General features: G+C 41.7%; 1 protein-coding gene across 1 annotated transcript in view; it reads left to right on the top strand.

Moving 5' to 3' along the window:
- Positions 1–19250, top strand: part of LOC117475927 (solute carrier family 25 member 36-A-like) — a 31184-nt gene extending 11934 nt beyond the window's left edge. The window contains 5 exon segments of the mRNA XM_034122275.1: positions 2354–2431; positions 6346–6446; positions 12508–12574; positions 15696–15985; positions 16842–19250. Of these exon segments, the coding sequence (XP_033978166.1) occupies positions 2354–2431; positions 6346–6446; positions 12508–12574; positions 15696–15985; positions 16842–17035 (730 nt within the window). The 3' untranslated portion in view covers positions 17036–19250.
- The last annotated feature ends 2300 nt before the right edge of the window (positions 19251–21550 follow it).

The following is a 21550-nucleotide window of genomic DNA, read 5'->3' as shown; positions in this document are numbered from 1 at the left end:
TTAAGTGGTGGGGGGGGGCCTAACCTCCTCTAGGGGGGGCCGGGGGGCATGTTCATGAGAAGAATGTGAGAGAATAGACAAATAAAGATGTTGCAAAGACCTTTTGTGTTTGACTAGTCAGGACAAAATACAACTTTGTACAGTTACTGATGGTGTTAACAGTTAAAGACTTGTTTTAAGAACTATAATATAAAAAGCATCAAACTGGTGCACTTTGAGAGCAAAATTAAGAGATCTATGGAAACATCTCAACATCCATATGAAACAGAACTGTAAACAGATTTGATTTTTAACCTTAAGGATATTTTACAAATCACTCCCCTTTCAAATAGGGATGCCAGAAACTGACCATGATCAAAATCGAAAATCGGACAGCCCTGGCGAATATTAATCAATTATTCGACACCCCCCCCCCCCCCCCCCTCCCCTCCCCCGCGGGAGAGGGGAAAAAAAAGTATTTTCGCAGAGCTTGCATTTGACTTCATTTGCACTTGTCAGTTCTAAGTAGTTCCACGAGGAACTCTTGAGTTGTGTTCTCACTGTTCTGTCGCCAATAAATCAATCGCACGTGTGACGGAGAGGGAGGGGGGGGTCGGTGTGTAGCAGGCTGCAGCAGCACTCTGCACTCTGCGCTGCTGGCTTCCTCCAAGTTTACAGTAAAACAAACTGGTGGTGTGATCAATGGTCATTTACAATTATTAATACTATTACTATTATTAGCATTAGTCTATATTTTGGTTGAAACCAAACCAGAAAAAAAAAGAAAAACATAAATATATAAATAAAATCGAATTTTAAAAATAATCTTCGATTATGGAGACTGTAACGAATATTCGAATAATCGCTGGCATCCCTACTTTCAAACTGTATTCTTGTTTATTAATAACAACTTTTTGTTACTGTCATATAGTATTTTATACCTGTTTTTCCTTTAGTCTCTTATTTTTTTATAATGATCATATCAAGATGTGCCTTGTGTGGTTGTAGAAAAAGCTTCTTATATTCGTTAGCATAGCTAGCTAACCAGATGCTAATAACAAAGAAGTTATTGACTGTATGATCAGTATGACAGATGAACAGATCGCCACTGGGCTTTCAACTAAAGACACAGCCACGCACAAACTGCGGCATGTGCACGGCTCCTTGTGGGTACTGCAATTTCTGAATGCCGGAGCGACGTTCCGGTGCTCTCCGTCAGAACTGCACCCCTGTCAGACGAGACATGTACCACGTGATGACACGTTAGGCTCATGTTGTGTTCAAGGACCCTGACCAAGTCACCCTGACCCTGACCACTCTTTTTTAATTATTTTGCGGTCTAGATTTCTTTAAAAAAAATGTTTTGCGTAAATACAAAGAAAAATAGTTCAAAAAGTGAAATAGTGCAATAAGAGTCTATATGCAAGTTATTGGAATGATATATTAGGTAAATAGACACATAATTACTAAGTAGCAGATGAATGTTATGGATGTTGTTTCAACAGTTCAGGTGTTTAATTTGTGACATTCTCACTGAAGAGACTTGCAATTATTTGCCCCAGACTTCTGCTTTCAGACGAAGCTAATTATGAAGTTATTACCCTATCTGATAATAATCCAATGCAGAGGCAATAATGTAATATAATACATTATTTTATATATATATTTATATATGTATTCTTATATAGTCTTAAAGTTACAACCGGCCCTTTGAGTGCAGCCATAATGCTGATGTGGTCCCGTGATGAAATGTAGTTTGACACCCCTGACCTAGATGGATGAAGAGGTTTCATTGTAGACGTTATGTCATAGATGTCTATGTATTATGTATTGTGATATCAGTGGTTCCTTGAGATGCAAGAGTGAGTCAAATTAACGCCAGTCTAACATCCGTCCAGAAAAAGTAGATCTTCCACAAAGCTTGTCCTAAATACATCATGGAGCCGACACCAGATGTGAAGATCATGTGATTACATTGTCTTTATGTCTCAGTTTCAGATCTCCAATCCGATTTATTTCGGTTGGATGTGTGTATTCTTGATGTGCTAGTAGTTGTTGAATGTCCTCCATCTATCTAATATCTCTAAATGTAGATTGAATGGACCCAGTATCATCGCACTACGACCCAGCAAGACACTTGGGTTCATTCACTGGTGATCAGTTGGCCCGAAAAAAACATACGTAAAGAGAAATCTTTGAAGTTTCATATTCTTGATATTTTAATTGGAATTATATCTGTAAATTAGACAAAACTTCCAGAAATCGGACAATATTGGTAGAAATAATGTTAACACACCAGTCAAACCTAAACATAACTAAAACATGCACGATGGAGTTATAATACGTACTTTTTTTCTGTGTTTTCTGTTTTCAGGTTGATCCTGAAGAAAGAGGGTTACCGTTCTCTCCTCAGGGGCCTGGGGCCAAACCTGGTGGGAGTGGCACCTTCTAGGTAAGCTGTCACCTTTAATCCTCATTGTATGTTTAGCAATGTGTACATATTGAGCTATAAAGTGTTGCAGTGATGATGCATTTACAACCCGCGGGTTAGCATTGCAAGGGCTCCCTCGACAAAAAGCCAATAGAGAGGCGAAGTCCCGCCCATCTACTTCCGACCCATGGGACCTTATTTCAGAAAAATTATGTATTGAAGTCAATGGAGAGAGAAAGATTATCTTTCGATCCCGTTTGAATTGTGCCATGAATTACACATATGATGTTTGTCAATCTTAACAAATAATTTCCATGTCAAAAAAGTCACAGTTTGTCGTAAAACTGTTGAAATATAAGACTATGAAAAATACGCAACTAGAAAGACTACAAATCCCAGAATCCCGGTCCCGCATGCTGGCTCTTATGAACCGACTAACTCCCCTTGTGTGTATGTACAGCTCTCAACATGCCCAGACTTGGAGTGATTTTCACCTCTTTTAATACTTTCCGCCTCATTCTGAAAGAAAGAAGTGAAATGTGCCAACGTGACGGCCGTCTTGGTGTGTGGTGCGAGGCGGGAGATGTAGTTCATTGAGCGGTTTCACACAAAAAAAAGTGTTACTTCACAGTTTTACGACACATTTTTATTATTTTGACTTATCTTTTAAATTGACAAACATCATATGTAATTCATGGCACAATTAAAACGGAATTGAAAGATACGTTTTCTCTCCCCATTGACTTCAATACATAATTTTTCCGAAATAAGGTCCCATGAGGTTCCACCGGAAAGAGAGACTTCGCCACTCTATGGAATATTTCTATTTGAAGAAAATAAGATCTGTCAAACATTCTCATGATACTTACATGTTTTGTTCAACAGGATAATGTCCACTTATTAAAACCACTTTTATTATAGTCGAAGTGTAAATGCTAACGTTAGGCTATAAGCTAACTACATCCTGGTCACATGACTTCACGTCACCACCGCTAAGCTAAAGGTGGCTAATGTTTGGCGTGATGACGTTTAGTCGTCATTTAGACACTTGTTAGCAACCACTGTTTTTAAGACACAGCGAGGTATTTACTGACATATTTTATATCACACAACGAAAGCTTGTTCTACTCAGCTTGTATTAAACACAGACCTTGTTTCATAACCCTAACATGCTGACTCATTCCTGCACAACTCTGTTAGTTTTGTCTTCAACTAAATAGTGACTTAGTAAAGTCAATTGCAAAACTCAGTATCTCTTTGACAAATAAACATTTGATAACATTGTTAATCTGCTAAATTGTGTCTCCAGTGCCGTTATCCCTCTGCAGATGAAATCCTGCAGCATTAAGCTCAGTAATGTGAACGTAGCCAAAATGTCTACTGTGAAAGAGTGAGATACTGCGAGGAGAACAAATCTAAAGCCCAGGGCACCACATGCCGCTCAGTCAGTGCTCTTTAAATCAAATGTGTGCATGTATTCATAGATTTATCTCAGCACCCATGGCGCACGTCATACAAAACAAACACCAAGGTCATTTTATCAGTTTCCTACAGGGCTTTGATAACAGCGGTGCTTATTATACGCCAGTTGTTTCATTAACATTTGGCCCTTTGCCTCAGTACTTTCAAGGCTGATCTGTCAACATAAGGGCTGACATGGCTGTTAGAAAAAGTGGTGTTATGTAACCACTAGGGCTGCACAAATAATCCAAATGTTAGCCAAATTACAATGTGTTCTTATATTAAAATCAGAAGAATAACACTATTTGTTAAAGAGGCCCTATTTTGCTCTTTTCAGGTGTATATCAGTATGTAGTGTCTCTACTTTAAAGAGTCCTCTCCTGCTGATGTTCAGGTGTATATCAGTATGTAGTGTCTCTACTTTAAAGAGTCCTCTCCTGCTGATGTTCAGGTGTATATCAGTATGTAGTGTCTCTACTTTAAAGAGTCCTCTCCTGCTGATGTTCAGGTGTATATCAGTATCTGCTGTCTCTACTTTAAAGAGTCCTCTCCTGCTGATGTTCAGGTGTATATCAGTATGTAGTGTCTCTACTTTAAAGAGTCCTCTCCTGCTGATGTTCAGGTGTATATCAGTATGTAGTGTCTCTACTTTAAAGAATCCTCTCCTGCTGATGTTCAGGTGTATATCAGTATGTAGTGTCTCTATTTTAAAGAGTCCTCTCCTGCTGATGTTCAGGTGTATATCAGTATGTAGTGTCTCTACTTTAAAGAGTCCTCTCCTGCTGCTGTTCAGGTGTATATCAGTATGTAGTGTCTCTACTTTAAAGAGTCCTCTCCTGCTGATGTTCAGGTGTATATCAGTATGTAGTGTCTCTACTTTAAAGAGTCCTCTCCTGCTGATGTTCAGGTGTATATCAGTATGTAGTGTCTCTACTTTAAAGAGTCCTCTCTGGCTGATGTTCAGGTGTATATCAGTATGTAGTGTCTCTACTTTAAAGAGTCCTCTCCTGCTGATGTTCAGGTGTATATCAGTATGTAGTGTCTCTACTTTAAAGAGTCCTCTCCTGCTGATGTTCAGGTGCATATCAGTATGTAGTGTCTCTACTTTAAAGAGTCCTCTCCTGCTGATGTTCAGGTGTATATCAGTATGTAGTGTCTCTACTTTAAAGAGTCCTCTCCTGCTGATGTTCAGGTGTATATCAGTATGTAGTGTCTCTACTTTAAAGAGTCCTCTCCTGCTGATGTTCAGGTGTATATCAGTATGTAGTGTCTCTACTTTAAAGAGTCCTCTCCTGCTGATGCTCAGGTGTATATCAGTATGTAGTGTCTCTACTTTAAAGAGTCCTCTCCTGCTGATGTTCAGGTGTATATCAGTATGTAGTGTCTCTACTTTAAAGAGTCCTCTCCTGCTGATGTTCAGGTGTATATCAGTATGTAGTGTCTCTACTTTAAAGAGTCCTCTCCTGCTGATGTTCAGGTGTATATCAGTATGTAGTGTCTCTACTTTAAAGAGTCCTCTCCTGCTGATGTTCAGGTGTATATCAGTATGTAGTGTCTCTACATGTCTCCATGCTTTAATGTTCAAAAAGCTCTTTATTTTTCTCATACTGCCTGTGCTGCATCACCTCTTTTCACCCTCTGTCTGAAACCAGAGCCTAGTCTGCTCTGATTGGTCAACTGCTTAGAGATGTCCCGCCCCTTACCCTATCACATACAATGTGTTAGAAATACATGCTCATTCATCTTCGTGGCTTTCCAGCAGTTTCTACACGCACACATGGCAACAGTGTTTGGTCTGTGTCCTGTAAATACTGTAAATGACTGAAGTTAGGTAATGCTATGTACTGTATATACAACATTAACGCTCATTAATCACGCTCGGTGGTAGTGACGGGAGCAAAGTGGGCGCTAATGGCTGTGGGCAGCGGTAATGCTGCAGCAGGCAGATGTCAGTGCTTAGCACATGTGAAGTGTTTTGTTGGCATCTTGCGTGAATAAATGCTGATGCAGAGGAGCTGTGACGCAGATTTGAAGATGAATGCTCACACAAACACTCTTATAATGTGACTGATGAGCTTCATTAGCAAACACACGGCACATTATGCTGTTAAAAAGAACAGAAGCAGTTGTTTTTATTGAGATGGGTTGGTTCTTTTAATTAGTGAAAATAATGAAGATGTGCTGTTTGTACTGAGTAGCCTCTGTGTCTAACCAGCTGATTTGCTGCTGGTTCCGCTCTCTGCTTTACACCTAATTAATTTTTCAAAGCTCATTAGGCTGAAGCTGACATGAGGACGCTTGTATTTGTATTTGTTGATGTTGTGTAATTAAAAGGCTACAAAGCTACCGGAGGCACATAATTAGGACTAATTGTATTGACACTTCAGCAGAAAAACATGTCATGTATAACTTGTTTTTCCTTGTACTTGTGTTACATTTATTTACTCACCTTTTTGTGTTTTTTTTGCCAACAGAGCAATCTACTTTGCTGCTTACTCCACGGCCAAAGAGAAACTGAACGGTGTGTTTGAACCCGACTCCACGCAGGTACACATGGTGTCGGCTGGAATGGCAGGTAACTACAACGGGTGGACGTTTACATAGGGATGGGTATCGTTAAGGTTTTAACGGTACTACTACTTTTATCGATACCGCTTATCGGTCCGGTCTTTTAACGGTACTTTTATCGGTTCTTTTGGAGAAAAAAATGAGGTAAACTAACTATATGTTGTATGTCAGGGACTACGGATGGAAATTAGCTCAAAGCTAAAATCCGGCATATTTACACTTGAAGCATTATTTGTCTAAAGTGTTCATTAATGTGCATTGTCCCTATTCAAATAAACGAATAAATGAAAAATGAAAATAAACAAATTGTGAACAAAACTAACATTGCTTTTTATTTAAATTAAATACATAATATTTCACATCAAAAGAAACAACAATGTTTTAACAAATGGTATTAAATAATGTGATGACAGAACTGTAAACAGAATGGCTGAAACTTTAACAAAATAAATGTACCTCTAATCATTAGCCCATGTTTGTATAATTGAGTTAACTCCGTGTGTTGCTGCTAGCATACATACTGTAACACCTGACGTGGAAACGTTACTCGTGGATGGGGCTACAGAGCTACTAGAAAGACAGTCGAACCCGGTGCGTTTCTCCGTCTGGATGTGGTGCACTTTTGATAAATGTTTAGACAAATTGCTCGTGTTACCGCCCTTACATGCTAAACTCTTATTGCACTTTAGGTAACGAGCATTGTCCACATCGAGACGGGTAAAGTTTAACCACACCTTTTAGTGCTTAGTTCTCTCCGCCATCTCCTGCGTGTGTGTGTGTTGCTGCATGGAGCAGCTGCGTGTGTGTAAACTGCCCCGCCCCCTCGCAAGCAGGCGGGGGAGAGAGATCTCTCGTCTGGTTTGGAGAGATCGAAAATACTACTGCATTTTGCAGTTTGTGTAGCAATAATACACATGACATCTTTTTTACATGTCTCCAGTACCGATAAAAAGACCGATAACGTCGGAGCTTAACGGTACCACGGTCTTTAATAATTCAGCCCCGGGGCCCGTTTAATACCGGGGCTCGGTACCCATCCCTACGTTTACACAATGCTTTTCGACATACTGTCAGGGTGGGAACATTTCCAGCATGCTCGTCAAATGCTCACCATTCTTGTTAGGGATGCTGCTTTCTAAGAAACACAAACCCCAGCATGTGCATTAGAGTTTCCATTAGAAAAAAATAGGTGCTGGTCAACTTTATGGGGAATATTTCAATGTCCCGGAGATATTCTGTTGAAATAGTACCTTAGGTTATTATTGGGCTTGAAAATATTTGATAGGGAGGCTTTATCACAAATCACATCAAGGCACTTTTGTTGTTGTTTTGTTTTTAAAGTAGGTTATTTAAAAAAAAAAAAAAAAATTCAAACAAGTCCACTCAATAGACTCCTGAGGCCTGTACTACGAATCCAGTTCAACATACCCTGGATATGTTTGAGTTACCCGGCTTACCTAATCCAAAACAAACGCGCTCTCGCTAAGCTGTCCTACGACGCTGGTTATCAACTCGGTAACTCAAGCCAGGGTTTCTCTGTCCGGCTGAGTGCGCGTTCACATGAAAGGGGTGGGGCTAGCAACATTTGACCATTTGACAAATCACAAACATGGACAAGCGTACTGACAGCGCAGCGTCATACTTCCTGAATGAAAAGTCAACTATAATATTAGACATATAAAGAAGTTAAACTTTAAACATCCATGACTTAAACACTTTATCCAGGATAAAAGCCACATAGCTGCACCTGCAAGGTGAATACAGCTGGTAAAAGAAAAAGTGTTTGAATGCGTACATTAACAGGTTTATGAAATCACTGCCCCGTCTAAGACACGAGTGGATCTGACTTTAATTACATTTGACTCGAGTGTTTCGTCAACTTAATGTGTTGCTTAAAATAATACTTCTGCATACAGTATGTGACACTGTGAGTGTTGCACGGCCAGATACGGCTCAAGAAGCTGACTCAAATAAGGAAATATATGATACATTATGATGTGATATGATATGAATGACACATCGACGTCTGCACTCACAGTGCCGAGGACTGTACTTAATGTTACTCTGATCCGGTTACTTATGTCGTGGCAGATATTTAAGTAAGCTTTCTTAACGCTAATGTTATAATAGTCAGATTGCTCTGAAGATGGGAGGGGATATTCTATTAATTTTCACGTTCACACAGTCAGTTGATTTTTGCCGGCCGTCTTTCCTGCAACGGCAGTTTTTCTGTATTTCCTTTCTCCTGTAATATGAATATGGTTCACTTTTTAGCGGGCTAGATCTCCACGGTAACTTATCCTGGAACCTAGTCTGCTCCGAAGCAGGATAGGTTCCAGGATAAGAGATCAACTCAGTGAAAGCACCGCCTGCTGACCAATCAGAGCCCAACATCACAGACTGTGTGAACGTGAAAATGAATAGAATATCACCTCCCATCTTCAGAGCAATCTGATTATTAGCCTATAACTATTATACTATTATGTTAAGAAAGCTTAATTCAATATCTGCCACAACATAAGTAACCGGATCAAAGTAACATTACGTAGCCTACAGTCCGCGGCACTGTGAGTGCAGACGTCGATGTGTCCCATTATCATTCATATCACATCACATCATAATGTATCATATATTTCCTTATTTGAGTCAGCTTCTTGAGCCGTATCTGGCCGTGCAACACTCACAGTGTCACATACTGTATGCAGAAGTATTATTTTAAGCAACACATTAAGTTGACAAAACACTCGAGTCAAATGTAATTAAAGTCAGATCCAAGTCAGTGATTTCATAAACCTGTTAATGAACGCATTCAAACACTTTTTCTTTTACCAGCTGCATTCACCTTGCAGGTGCAGCTATGTGGCTTTGATCCTGGATAAAGTGTTTAAGTCATGGATGTTTAAAGTTCTTCATATTTGACTAATATTATAGTTGACTTTTCATTCAGGAAGTATGACGCTGCGCTGTCAGTACACGGCTTGTCCATGTTTGTGATTGGTCGAATGCTCCAGACACCACCCATTTTATGTGAACGTGCACCTAACTAGATAGGACACGGCTGGCTTGCGATCGAGTTGATAGCCAGCGTCGTAGGACAGTTTAGCGAGAGCGGGTTTGTTTTGGATTAAGTCAACCGGATAACTCAAAACATATCCAGGATATGTTGAACTAGATTCGTAGTATAGGCCCCAGGTTAGCCGCTCAGCATAAGTTACCATGGAGATCTAGCCCGCTAAGAAGAGAACCAGCGTCGTAGGACCGGAAACCCAGTGTTTTCCCTGAAGTTAGCTCGCTAAGCGAAAATCCGGCTTCGTAGTACAGGGGGGTATACTACTATATATACTTAACATAATAGTATAATAATAGTATAATAGTTATAGGCTAATAGTCAGATTGCTCTGAAGATGGGAGGTGATATTCTATTCATTTTCACGTTCACACAGTCGGTGATTTTGTTGATCTCTTATCCTGGAACCTATCCTGCTTCGGAGCAGACTAGGTTCCAGGATAAGTTACCGTGGAGATCTAGCCCGCTAAAAAGTGAACCAGCTTCGTAGGACCGGAAACCCCTGAAGTTAGCTTGCTAAACGAAAATCTTGCTTCGTAGTATAGGCCCCAGGCCTCTGTACCGAAGAGGATCTGCTTTTGAATGTGGCCAAGACCAGAGAGATGGTCATTGATTTCAGGAGGAAGAGGACATCTCCTCCTCTGCCCCTGTGCATTCTGGGAGAGGATGTGGCAGTTGTGGAGGTCTACAAGTACCTGGGAGTGCACTTAGACAATGGGCTGAACTGGAGGATCAACACTGACGCTGTGTACAAGAAGGGGATGAGCAGACTCTATTTTCTGAGGAAGCTGAGATCCTTCAACGTATGCAGTAAGATGCTGGAGATCTTCTATCAGTCTGTTGTGGCTAGTGCACTCTTCTTTGCTGCGGTCTGCTGGGGGGGCAGCATCAGAGCCGGTGACACCAGCAGGATCAATAAACTGATCAGGAAAGCTGGGTCAGTCATCGGCATCAAGCTGGAACCCTTTGAAGCTGTGGTGGAGAGGAGGACACTGAACAGGCTGTTGTCCATCATGGATAACCCCACCCATCCTCTCCACCTGCAGCTGGACAGTCAGCGGAGCTCCTTCTCCTACAGACTGCTGCAGCTCCCCTGTCTCAAGGACAGATACTGGAAAACATTCCTGCCCACTGCAATAACTCTGTACAACAAATCACCTCTGGCTGGAAGAGAACTCTCTGCTCCATAGTTTCTCTAGAAATAAAACCACCTTGTACATTTTACTCACACATAATCTGTTTCATATTTAATACTCCATAATTCCATATATTTTGAATATATATATATTTGTATATTTGTATATATATATATATATATATATATATATATAATATCTGTATGTATATTTTGTATTTTGACATGTATATTTTATATTTTATTTTATATTTTATTTTATTTTATTTCTATTCTTGTATATTTTGTTTTATTGTAAAATGCCTTTTATGCTGCTGTAACAAAAACAATTTCCCAATTTGGGATCAATAAAGTACGATCTATCTATCTATCTATTAGGACAACACATGTTTAAAGTAATTTCTTTTTAGAAAAAGTCACAACAATTTTTTGAAAGTCAAACAATTTTGGAAAAAAGAAAGAAAAAGAAAGTCAAACATTTGAAAAAACAAGTTATTTGAGCAAAAAAGTCAGATTTTTTTTAAAAAGAAAGTCAAACATTTTGAGGGGGAAAAAAATTATTTTGAAATAAAAGTTAGGATTTTGAGAACAAAACTTAACAAAAATCTCTTTTGGGTTTATAAACAAACCATAGTACAAGTAGCTAATAACATTTTCAATAACTCATGCTGCTGCAGACTTGTTTAAATTCTGTCCTGCAGAGAGAATCCTCCTGTTTTTTCCTTCACCTTTCGGTAGCGATATACCGCCCAAACAGAAATCTTAAAAACAGCTCAGTTAAAATGTAACATGTTAAAAGGACCGGAATAAATACCGTGTTATTTTCCCCTCACACTTTGTTGGTTGGTTGTTTGCTCTTGTGTCCCTCTGAACCTTTACAGTGCTGTTCAGTCGGTGAAGCTTTAAGCACACCATCACTCAGACATTAAAAAAATAAAAACCCAGTCAAGGTCAGCTTTGTCTGTAAATATCTCTCCAGCAGTGAATGCACATATTCTGCAGACTAAATAAAGTGACAGGTGATGAGGATTCGATGGAGCAGTGATTTATCTCAGGTGAAAGTCACAGCAGCTGATAGAGCAACGTGTTTCTGTTTACAGGCCATTCTTCTCACTAAATGCTTAACTTATAACTAATAAGTTATAAAATCCTCCATCATAGGTTCATTTACACAATCATTATCACCAACATGTTCTTTTACATTACATTTACCTGATGCAGCTTACATTAGGTGCCAACCAACCGTGAAGAAAAAGATTAGCAGAAATAATCAAAGCTTCAAATAAGCCAAACCATTTAAAGTGCTTCATACATTTTTATTTGAGTATTTCAATTGCCTACAGGTGAGTTTTCAATTTCCTGCAGAAGATATCTAGACATCTGGTAAAGTTTGATAAACAATTTCTGAAGAAAACGGTCCCTTTGATAAATTACCATATATATATATATATAACATGACACAGAGCTTTTTACGGGAGGTCAAACGGTTTGAAATCCCTAGTCTTGATTTTTATAAGCATATCATGTGGATTTATGCTTCTTTCATATCTGTTTCGTCTCTCTCACACACATTCCTGTCCTCTACTCTCCTACCATAAAGTTGGATAAGAAGCTGTTGTTGTTTTTTTACAGCTGTTTTCTTAACATTGAATTTGATGACATGCAGTAGCTCCTCTTCAGATCACACAGAGGATATTCTATAGAAGATCAAGCTTTCTCACGTGAAGCTGCTTTTTGTTAAAATAATATTTGTTCATTGTTTTAACTACCATGAATACAGCATATTATCTTTCTGTGTTAGTTGTCAGACAGCTGATAATAACACACCATGGAACATTTTGAACACATTTGTCTTTTTCCCTGCAGGTTTTACAGCCATCACAGCCACCAACCCCATATGGCTGATAAAGACTCGTCTGCAGCTGGATGCGAGGTAAACATGGCGCCTGGGTGTGAGCGTTACAAAGTTCACTTCACATGAGAGGGACCGACAATGTTACAAAGCCCTTCGAGGTGTTGTCATGTCACACAGGAACACTTTTGGCGCTTTCACACCGGAGTACTTTTCCCAGGAATAGTTCCGATAGTTCCTGGGATTTTGCGTTCACACCAAAAAGATCTGGAACTAGAACTTTTTTTTGCGAACCTTTTCACCCATTTTCAGTCCCTGCTAGAGAGGTGGTACTTTCCTGGGGAGAAAAAGGTTCCAATTTCTGATTGGCTGGGCGAATTGCAAACCACGCCCCGTAAAACTCTGAAAGGTTTTTGTGAAGCCGCCATTTTATTTTCTCGCATTAGCATTATTAGCATTAGCCCAGCGCACCAACGGAGAGAGACTAACTTATGGCAACACAAAATAAAACATGGGAGTGGTGGAGTGATGAGGAGGTGTCTGCGCTTCTGGCGATTTACTCGGAAGGCTTCAGTAGAAGCTGCTGGGAGTCCCAGCAGCTTCTACTGAAGCCAGTCCCCAACTTCGGGGACTTCCGGCCGGGGACTTCGGGTGGCAGTATACGCCGTGAAGTTGTTTGCGGCCTGCCAGTAAACCCAAAGCAGAAGAAGAAGTGACGTCAGCGGCTCCCTCAGGGACTACATTTCGGTGTGAACGCGATTTACTAGATAGTTCCAGGAAATAAAAGTTCTGGGAACTATTCCTGGGAAAAGTACTTGGTGTGAAAGCGCCTATTGAGGCCCCGTCCACACGGAGACAAAACGGGTGTTATCCGCTATAGTTCTTTATACGAGGCCGTAACGGAACCGCGGAAACGGAGCCCTCAAACGATAACGCATCCCAAAGTGGGAAGGTCTGGTAACGTAACGCTTGCGGCACCGTGTGTACGCCCTAAACGATCATAGCCCCGCCTCTCCTGCTCACCCCCGCGTCATTACTGATGCCTTTCGCCAACAACAACAACAATGGCGGATCACAGGGTTGCGTTCGTGCTCCAGACGCTACTGACCATAGGCGCGTTCACACCAGAGTACTTTTCCCCGTACTTTTCCGTTAGTACCTCTTATTTTGCGTTCACACCAAAAAGAGTACTTAGTGCCGGGAACTTTTACCCCCATTTTTAGTGCCTGCTAGAGAGGTGGTACTATCCTGGGGAGAAAAAAGTGCCAATTTCTATTGGCTGGGCGAATTGCAAACCACGCCCCGTAAAACTCTGAAAAGTTTTGTGAAGCCGCCATTGTATTTGCTGGCATTAGCATTATTAGCATTAGCATTAGCCCCGCGCACCAACGGAGAGAGAATAACTTATGGCAACACAAAAGAAAACATGGGAGCGGTGGAGATGAGGAGGTGTTGGCGCTTCTGGCGATTTACTCGGAAGGCTTCAGTAGAAGCTGCTGGGAGTCCCAGCAGCTTCTACTGAAGCCAGTCCCCAACTCCGGGGACTTCCGGCCGGGGACTTCGGGTGGCAGTATACGCCGTGAAGTGGTTTGCGGCCTGCGGCCTGCCAGTAAACCCAAAGCAGAAGAAGAAGAAGTGACGTCAGCGGCTTCATTTGCGTAATCTTCCCTCAGGGAACTTATTCCGGTGTGAACGCGATCTGTACTTAGTGCCATGGGGGCACTAAATGCCGGCACTAAGTACAGCAAAGTACTTGGGGTGAAAGCAGCTCATGATACAGATGTTAGTGCAAAATCTACAGCTCCTCTACCACAACCATCAGCATCAAGTGGACATGGAGAACTACATGAACTACATGTTGCTAAATCCACCGTGGAGAATAACCAGAAAGGCAACCATGGCAACCATGCTCGGGAGGTCTTCTTCGCTGCTTTTGGTGTATTTTGTGGCGGAAGTACAGCTCCACTTACAGGCCCGGCATATGTACTACCAGCGGGTCGAGCGGTCTCGTGTGGACGGACACGTTTATTGAGCCGATTCCGTGTGGACGGAAGACTTTTTTGATATCGACATTGGTTCGTTTTCGCCTCCGTGTGGACGGGGCCTGAGTAGCTTTGTAAAGACACTCCTTGGTTGTATTACATGAAACCGCTTTATATGTAAAATACAGCTCTCAAAACACTTGATGTAGAACTTCTTCTCCTCCTTCATGTCCCTTTTCCCAACGGTGTGTTCAATCCTTTGCAGCCATGAAGTTTATTCCTTAAAATCCCAAAGGATAACATTACCACACAGAAAACAAAGAACTGATAAAAGCAGACTCTGTTTACTTGAAGACATGCATGTGCCTCGGGTCTTCTGATCAATGAATGGATTTCAGATTATACCTTGTGTAAGGCATGCTGCTGTTATGTGTCCTTGGTTTTTTCACCTTCTCCTACAACAGCGCAGCTATTTATGCACCCGTGTGTATTAAAGTCAACATATAGAGTAAGCTGGAGCAGAAACCAGAGCTCCTGCTGGGTTTTAATGTAACTCACTAGGCTCTCTTTACATTAAGATTCATGACTTTACATCCATGTGCATCCTTCATTTATGTGCTGACTAATACTCTACTATTGTTACAATGTGGAGCACTATGCTGTTCCTTGATCAAGGGACTTTGTGTAGTCATATCACTCCACAGAAAGAATTGTATTATCTGTGGCAAAAAACAACAACATTCGATTTCTGTTACACCCATCATAAAAACATCCTGGTATACTTTTTGATTATTCAGATATATAGTTGTGAAGAACATTAAAACAAAGGAAACGGTAAACAAAACAAGATAAGGAAATAGGTGAAAAGACAGAGAGTTGGACGACAGAGAAATCCGAAAAATAAAAAACTAGTTGGTAGAACAGAAAACATGAACAGATTTGAACAGTTAGAGAAAACCTCCATCAGTGCTGCCGTCATTTTAAGACGCAGTTCAACAATCTACACGGAGAAAAACTGACTATTTTTTGTGAAAATATGAGCTGAATATACATTTTCATTAGACATGTAAACAGCTTAGTGTGAATATTGTCTTTTTTAAGAATAAGAGAGAAACTGTAATATTATAGGCATGAAAATATGAGTCTGTGTTTAGTTGTTTTTCACCACATAAGTTATTTATCTTGGCTTTAAAACTATATATTGTCTCTTTCTCCCCCAGGAATCGGGGCGAGCGGAGGATGAGTGCGTTCGAGTGCATGCGGCGGGTGTATCGGACGGACGGCCTGCGGGGTTTCTACAGAGGAATGTCGGCTTCCTACGCCGGTATCTCAGAGACTGTGATCCACTTTGTGATCTATGAGAACATCAAGCGGCGCCTCATGGAGGCCAAGGCCACGCAGAACATGGACGAGGAGGAGGAGACGTCCAAAGACGCGTCAGACTTCATCGGGATGATGCTCGCTGCCGCCACCTCCAAAACCTGCGCCACAACTTTAGCTTATCCTCATGGTGAGAGTTTTATAAAAGACATCAGGGAGTTAGCTCAACGTATGAATATGTGTCCCGATTTAAAGAACACAGAAACAGGCTTCTCCAGGTATGGTGATTTATTTTAGCTGTGGACTGTAACGACAATACAGTATAATTATAGGGCCAGGTAGCATTGGCGATCTCGCGGTAGCCAATCAGCGGTGAGGATCTCAGCCTGCCGTCACTGACGTTCAACCAGAAAACATCAGCCGTTAGCTGTTAGCAGTTGTCTGCAGACTTGTCAAAGCATTAATTCATGGTTTTTACTAATCGGTATCGGTATGGTACTTCGGCATCATTTTGAAACGTGTATTACAATTAAATCACGGTAAAATATGTTCATTTAGTTGTAGTTGTAGCCCCCTAGCCAGCGCGTCTTGTTTGAATGATGCGAGTAAACACAGCTGACAGCCGCGGTGAAACTCGAGCGATTAGAACGAAGCGAATATTCGCATCGCGTCCGGTGTGAACGCAGCATAAGGAGTCGTAATCATAGACATATAAGAACTGTAATTACATGTCAAACATACACGCATTCTGCATTGAGGCTAAAAGCTATTTTCACACAGCCATAAATGGAGATTTTGCAATGCATATTTATTGTATTTGTAAACCTACTTGGCAATAAACTTAATTCTGGGTCAAAACGTATAACTCCAAACGTACATCTTCTAGGAAAAGAATAAGAAATATATTTGCAAAAAGCAAACCCTTGTCTCATACCCTATCTATGGTAAGGCCCAGGTGGCCCAACAAATAACCTTACAATAAAAGTTAGTATGAGCTAGATTTAGTAGTTCCTCTCCTTTAACCGCTCCCTTTCTTCTTCTTGCAGAAGTGATCCGCACCCGGCTACGGGAGGAGGGCACCAAGTATAACTCCTTCTTCCAGACTTTAAGAACAGTGCCCAGAGAGGAGGGGTACCGCGCGCTGTACCGCGGCCTCACCACCCACCTGGTGCGACAGATCCCCAACACAGCCATCGTCATCTCCACCTACGAGCTGGTGGTCTACCTCCTGAACGGTTAAAGCCTCCCCCCCCCTCCCATACCTAGTACTCATATGTAACCCTGCCCCTGATCGGAGACGAAAGCTGACTGCACCCCCGCCTGAAGAGGACAGAGACGGTGATCTTTACCACTGACACAAGGCGTGGGGTCAAAATACGTTTTATAACCAAAGGGTCTTTCACAGGGAGGAGGATCCAGACGGTCCTCATTGGTTCGGAAGAAATGGTTGTCCAATTGTTTTATTTTGATTCCCTTCAGTCGTGCTTCTGGAAGACAGCTTGTTCTGCTTCTAACAATACTAATAATATAAAAAGAAGTAATTCCAATCCTTACTACCTAGCGGATTTAACACCACCCCTTCTAGCAGCAATTCAGTTTTTTTTAAAACATTAGTATTGTGCAGTGTTCCCCTGCGATCATCAGAGAGTAGAAGACTGGAGACTGAGTTAAAGTACCTGACAGGTGGCTCTCAAGTTAAAGAAGGAGAAATCTGTGCCTAAGGCTTGTTGAGGGCAGATAGAGAGCGGGAAATGTGGAGATAGAGAGCAGGAGACGTGCCTTGTGTGAAGATTTGGTAGAGTCGTACACTGGTTCTGTGATTACAGGTCGTCAGCATCTGAAATAATCTCATACTCCCGCCTCATGACGCAGGAGTCGACGTGCATTTACAGCTCTACACGAAATAGCTTCATCTTGATTATTTATGGCAATGAAAGTCCAAAAATGACGTCTCAAATTCAGCATGTTTGTGTTATCCCGGTGTAGAAGAAAAGTAACGTCTAATGGTAAATGGAGGGTCAAAAGTCCCCAAATTCAACTACTGAAATCAGAGACATGAGGATGAGCTTCATTAAAGCCAAGGAAGTAAAACACTGACCCATGTTGTGATGAAAAATAAGTTCTAACAAAATGTAATGTTGATATAAAAAGTGATTGTGTTGCATTTGGCTCCCCAGAAGTGGCACAATGAGGAGAGCTGTTCTGTTGGTTGTTTCCTTCCCTCAAACAATGAGGTGTTGTTCTTATAGCACTGTCAACGTCTTTCTCTACAATCCTCATCTCATATTCCCTCACGTAGTTTTACAGGCGAGGGACAATCCTCTTCAGTTTACTCTGGAAACTTGTTGTGCTTGTGTGTGGAGGAAGTGGCCAGGAAAATGCTTCATGAGCGCACACTAATTTACCGCAAAGAAGAACTGTTTGTTAATTCCCCCCCTTATTCCATTGTTGTTTAAGAAACATGTGAACTGCATTACTACCAATTTAAAAAAACGTCAGTGTTGTGTACTTTGTCATGACATGGAAAGATACTTGCTTTCTTGTTTGTTTGTTTTTTTATTTCCACACAATACAACAGAAAAAACAGTATTCTGCTGTCCCAACATCTATCCTAGTCGGCATATACGTAACCTTTCCTAAGGGATCACATGACACGAGAAGCTAGCCTGCATTTCCAGCACAGCAGCATGACTTAGCACACGATGCTAACCCTTCAACAGCTGCAGTGCACTATCCAAACACTTCCTGCTTAATAGGTCAGTCACAGTGCGGTGAAATATGGAGATCATTTTGTCGCGCATTGTGCTTCAGATTACAGAAAACTGCTTCAGTGCGTGTCCCCCCCCGATGCTTCTCTCCACTGGAAATATAGATCTTTAATGTGAAGACGTTTCAGTTTTAAGGCACACGTGAAGGATGCGTTAGATTAGCCTCATTGTGCAAATCTTATCAGAGGTGTTTGACACTCTGTGCCACGAACACACACTAAAATATAAACAGGACGCAGATATTTGTTTTCACTCATCAGGTTAAATGGTAAATTCGTGCCCATTACCTGTATGGCTAAATCTCTTTCACTTGTATTAGTGTGTGTGTTTCTGATGCATCGTTACCTGCATCTCATGATTTATTTTGCACCTGTTTGCATTGTGTGCCAGTAAGTGTGTGTGTGTGTGTTTCATGTGTGTTTGCTCAAATGACAATCGTATGTCATTCTGTCGTGTCTTGTCGTGTAAATGAGACAATGGGAGTATGCATGCGTTCAGAAGAATAGCAGCAAACAGTGTTGTTTTTATCTTTTTAAAAGAAATCGTTGCCTTTTCCTGACGCCCTTCGTTTCTCTCCGTGTTGTCTTCGATGAGCCGTCTGTGCGTGTGGCTCGGCCTATGCATTCTGTCATACCTGTTTTTGTAAAACAAAAAGCCAATAAAAAGGAAAAAGTGCAAATATAAGAACATACGTGTCATTTCATTGTTATTTAGTGCTTTATATCAGTTTTTCACAGTCTGCTTAATCCTCAAATTAAACTTCTCAAATCAGTGAAATGTCTAACTCATTTTCTCACATTTAAGGCATGTGTGTTGCTCTTGCACTACAACAAAATGTCGTTAATAATCTTGTATATGATCCGCATTTAAGGAAATTCATTAGTTTATAGTTTGCTCAATGTGCAGTATTGCCGTTAAGATTCAGACAATATTATATAATATATTTATTGTGAGGAGTAGTTTATGTTTTTGCTGCTTATTTTTAAAACACTGTTTGAATTAGAACCTTTAAATTGTGTTACTATGGAAACACCAGTGCATCTTTCAAACCTGACCCACGTGAAGTCGTCCATCAACCCGGCACAAGTTATTTAGCACGTTCACACCGGAGTGCTTTTACCCGTACTTTTCCCGTTTAGTTCCGTTAGTGCCTGGAATTGTGCGTTCACACCAAAAAGAGTACTTAGTTCCGAGAACTTTTACCCCCATTTTTAGTGCCTGATATACCCCTTTCACACCAAGGCTTTTCCCGTTCTAGCTCCGTGCTAGAGCTTTTCTGGTTCAGAACATGGTTCAGAACCAGTTCTTCGGTTCAGCTCCCGCTCTGTTCACACCGCTCGGAGCCCGACTGGTGCTGCGTCATTGCGTCATCGTTTTGCGTCATGACGTAACCGTTTGCGTGCCTGCTTCATAAAGCCAAACCACACCGCGTGGAAACCCCTCACATCGACAACAACAACAATGGCCGATTGTATTGAAGCTGTTACAGGCTTGGCCTGTCACTTTAAGAGTAGCAGCCGCAAGGGGTTGTGGGTTTTTGGAAGTCCGGTGTGTGTAAAATGTGATGGCCAAGGCGAAGTGCGGAGGTATGAAGAGAGAGACGAAAGTATAGAGAAAGTGGTCAGAAAAGGAGTATAGTGTCTAGTTTGTATGTATTCAATTCAGTGTCCATGTAATTGAAGAACGTAAATAAACGGAGGTTCTTCCCACGTGTTACAGGCTTGGCCTGTCACTTTAAGAGTAGCAGCCGCAAGGGGTTGTGGGTTTTTGGAAGTCCGGTGTGTGTAAAATGTGATGGCCAAGGCGAAGTGCGGAGGTATGAAGAGAGAGACGAAAGTATAGAGGAGTATAGTGTCTAGTTTGTATGTATTCAATTCAGTGTCCATGTAATTGAAGAACGTAAATAAACGGAGGTTCTTCCCACGGCACCCGAACGCATCGTCTTCATCCTTTTTCCCCTCGAAATATCTGGACAGCTAGTTACCGGCTGACAACGAGCCAAGTCAGAAACCACCGGTGTGTATCCGAAACTACGGTTTCGGTGCCGAGATACCGTCAGTATAAAAGGTAACATTGGGGGCTCGTCCGAGATTTTTTTTTTTCTACGGGGGAGAAGAGTGGAGTGGATTTAATGGCAGCGTTCGGAGCTAACGCTAATGCTAATCACAGACTGAGACAAGCTGATGCAGCTAACGGAAAAAGCCCACGGAAAAGCTCTAATCCATTCTTGGTGAATATTGATGAGGCTGTTCAAAGTCAGGTGGACATGTTTGACCAGACAATTATGGATTATACTGGGTATGGGGACTGCACCAACCCCTTTCTGACTAGCATGGAGCTAACGCTAGCCGGAGCCGCAAGCTACGCCACGCCGCCGGAAGCATCACTGGCGCCAACTAACCCTTTCATCATGCCGACAAAGGAGCAAGCACAGCCAAATAGTGAGTTTCTCACCCACTTTCCACCAAAATGTGACCGTTTAATGAGCATGGTATCAACTTCAGCTAAACCAGCTAATCCTTTCACCTCCATGGACTATAGCCACTCTATGCCGACCATCCCAAGTTACTCAGCTCATTCACAGTGCCTTCAGCCGCCAGTGTCACCATTAACACCCTGTATGCAGCAGCCTGCCACACTGCCTTGTAAAGTACAAGCTCACACATGCTCAGCTGTGCACTGTGGGACCGCACCTGGCCAGTGTGAGTGCGATCAGCCTAACATGAGGAGAGCTTGGTCTGAACCACGCAGCTCGTGCAGCACACAGAGAGGACTATATGGACACAAGTGATGAAGATGAACACCGTGGACACAGAGAGAGAATACCAACATTACGCCCAAGCCAGTTTGATGGGGCTGGCTCGTGGAGAGACTTCCTCTTCCATTTTAAAGGATGTGCTGAGGCTGGTCAGAGAGGACTATGGCTGTGCATCTCAGATTCAGCTTGACTGGACCCGCGGCTGCCATCATCCACAAGAACCCCAGAT

Source organism: Trematomus bernacchii, unplaced genomic scaffold (assembly GCF_902827165.1).
Source record: "Trematomus bernacchii unplaced genomic scaffold, fTreBer1.1, whole genome shotgun sequence".
Taxonomy (NCBI): domain Eukaryota; kingdom Metazoa; phylum Chordata; class Actinopteri; order Perciformes; family Nototheniidae; genus Trematomus; species Trematomus bernacchii.
Note: the sequence above shows the minus strand (reverse complement) of the source record. Positions and strands in the feature narration are given on the sequence as shown.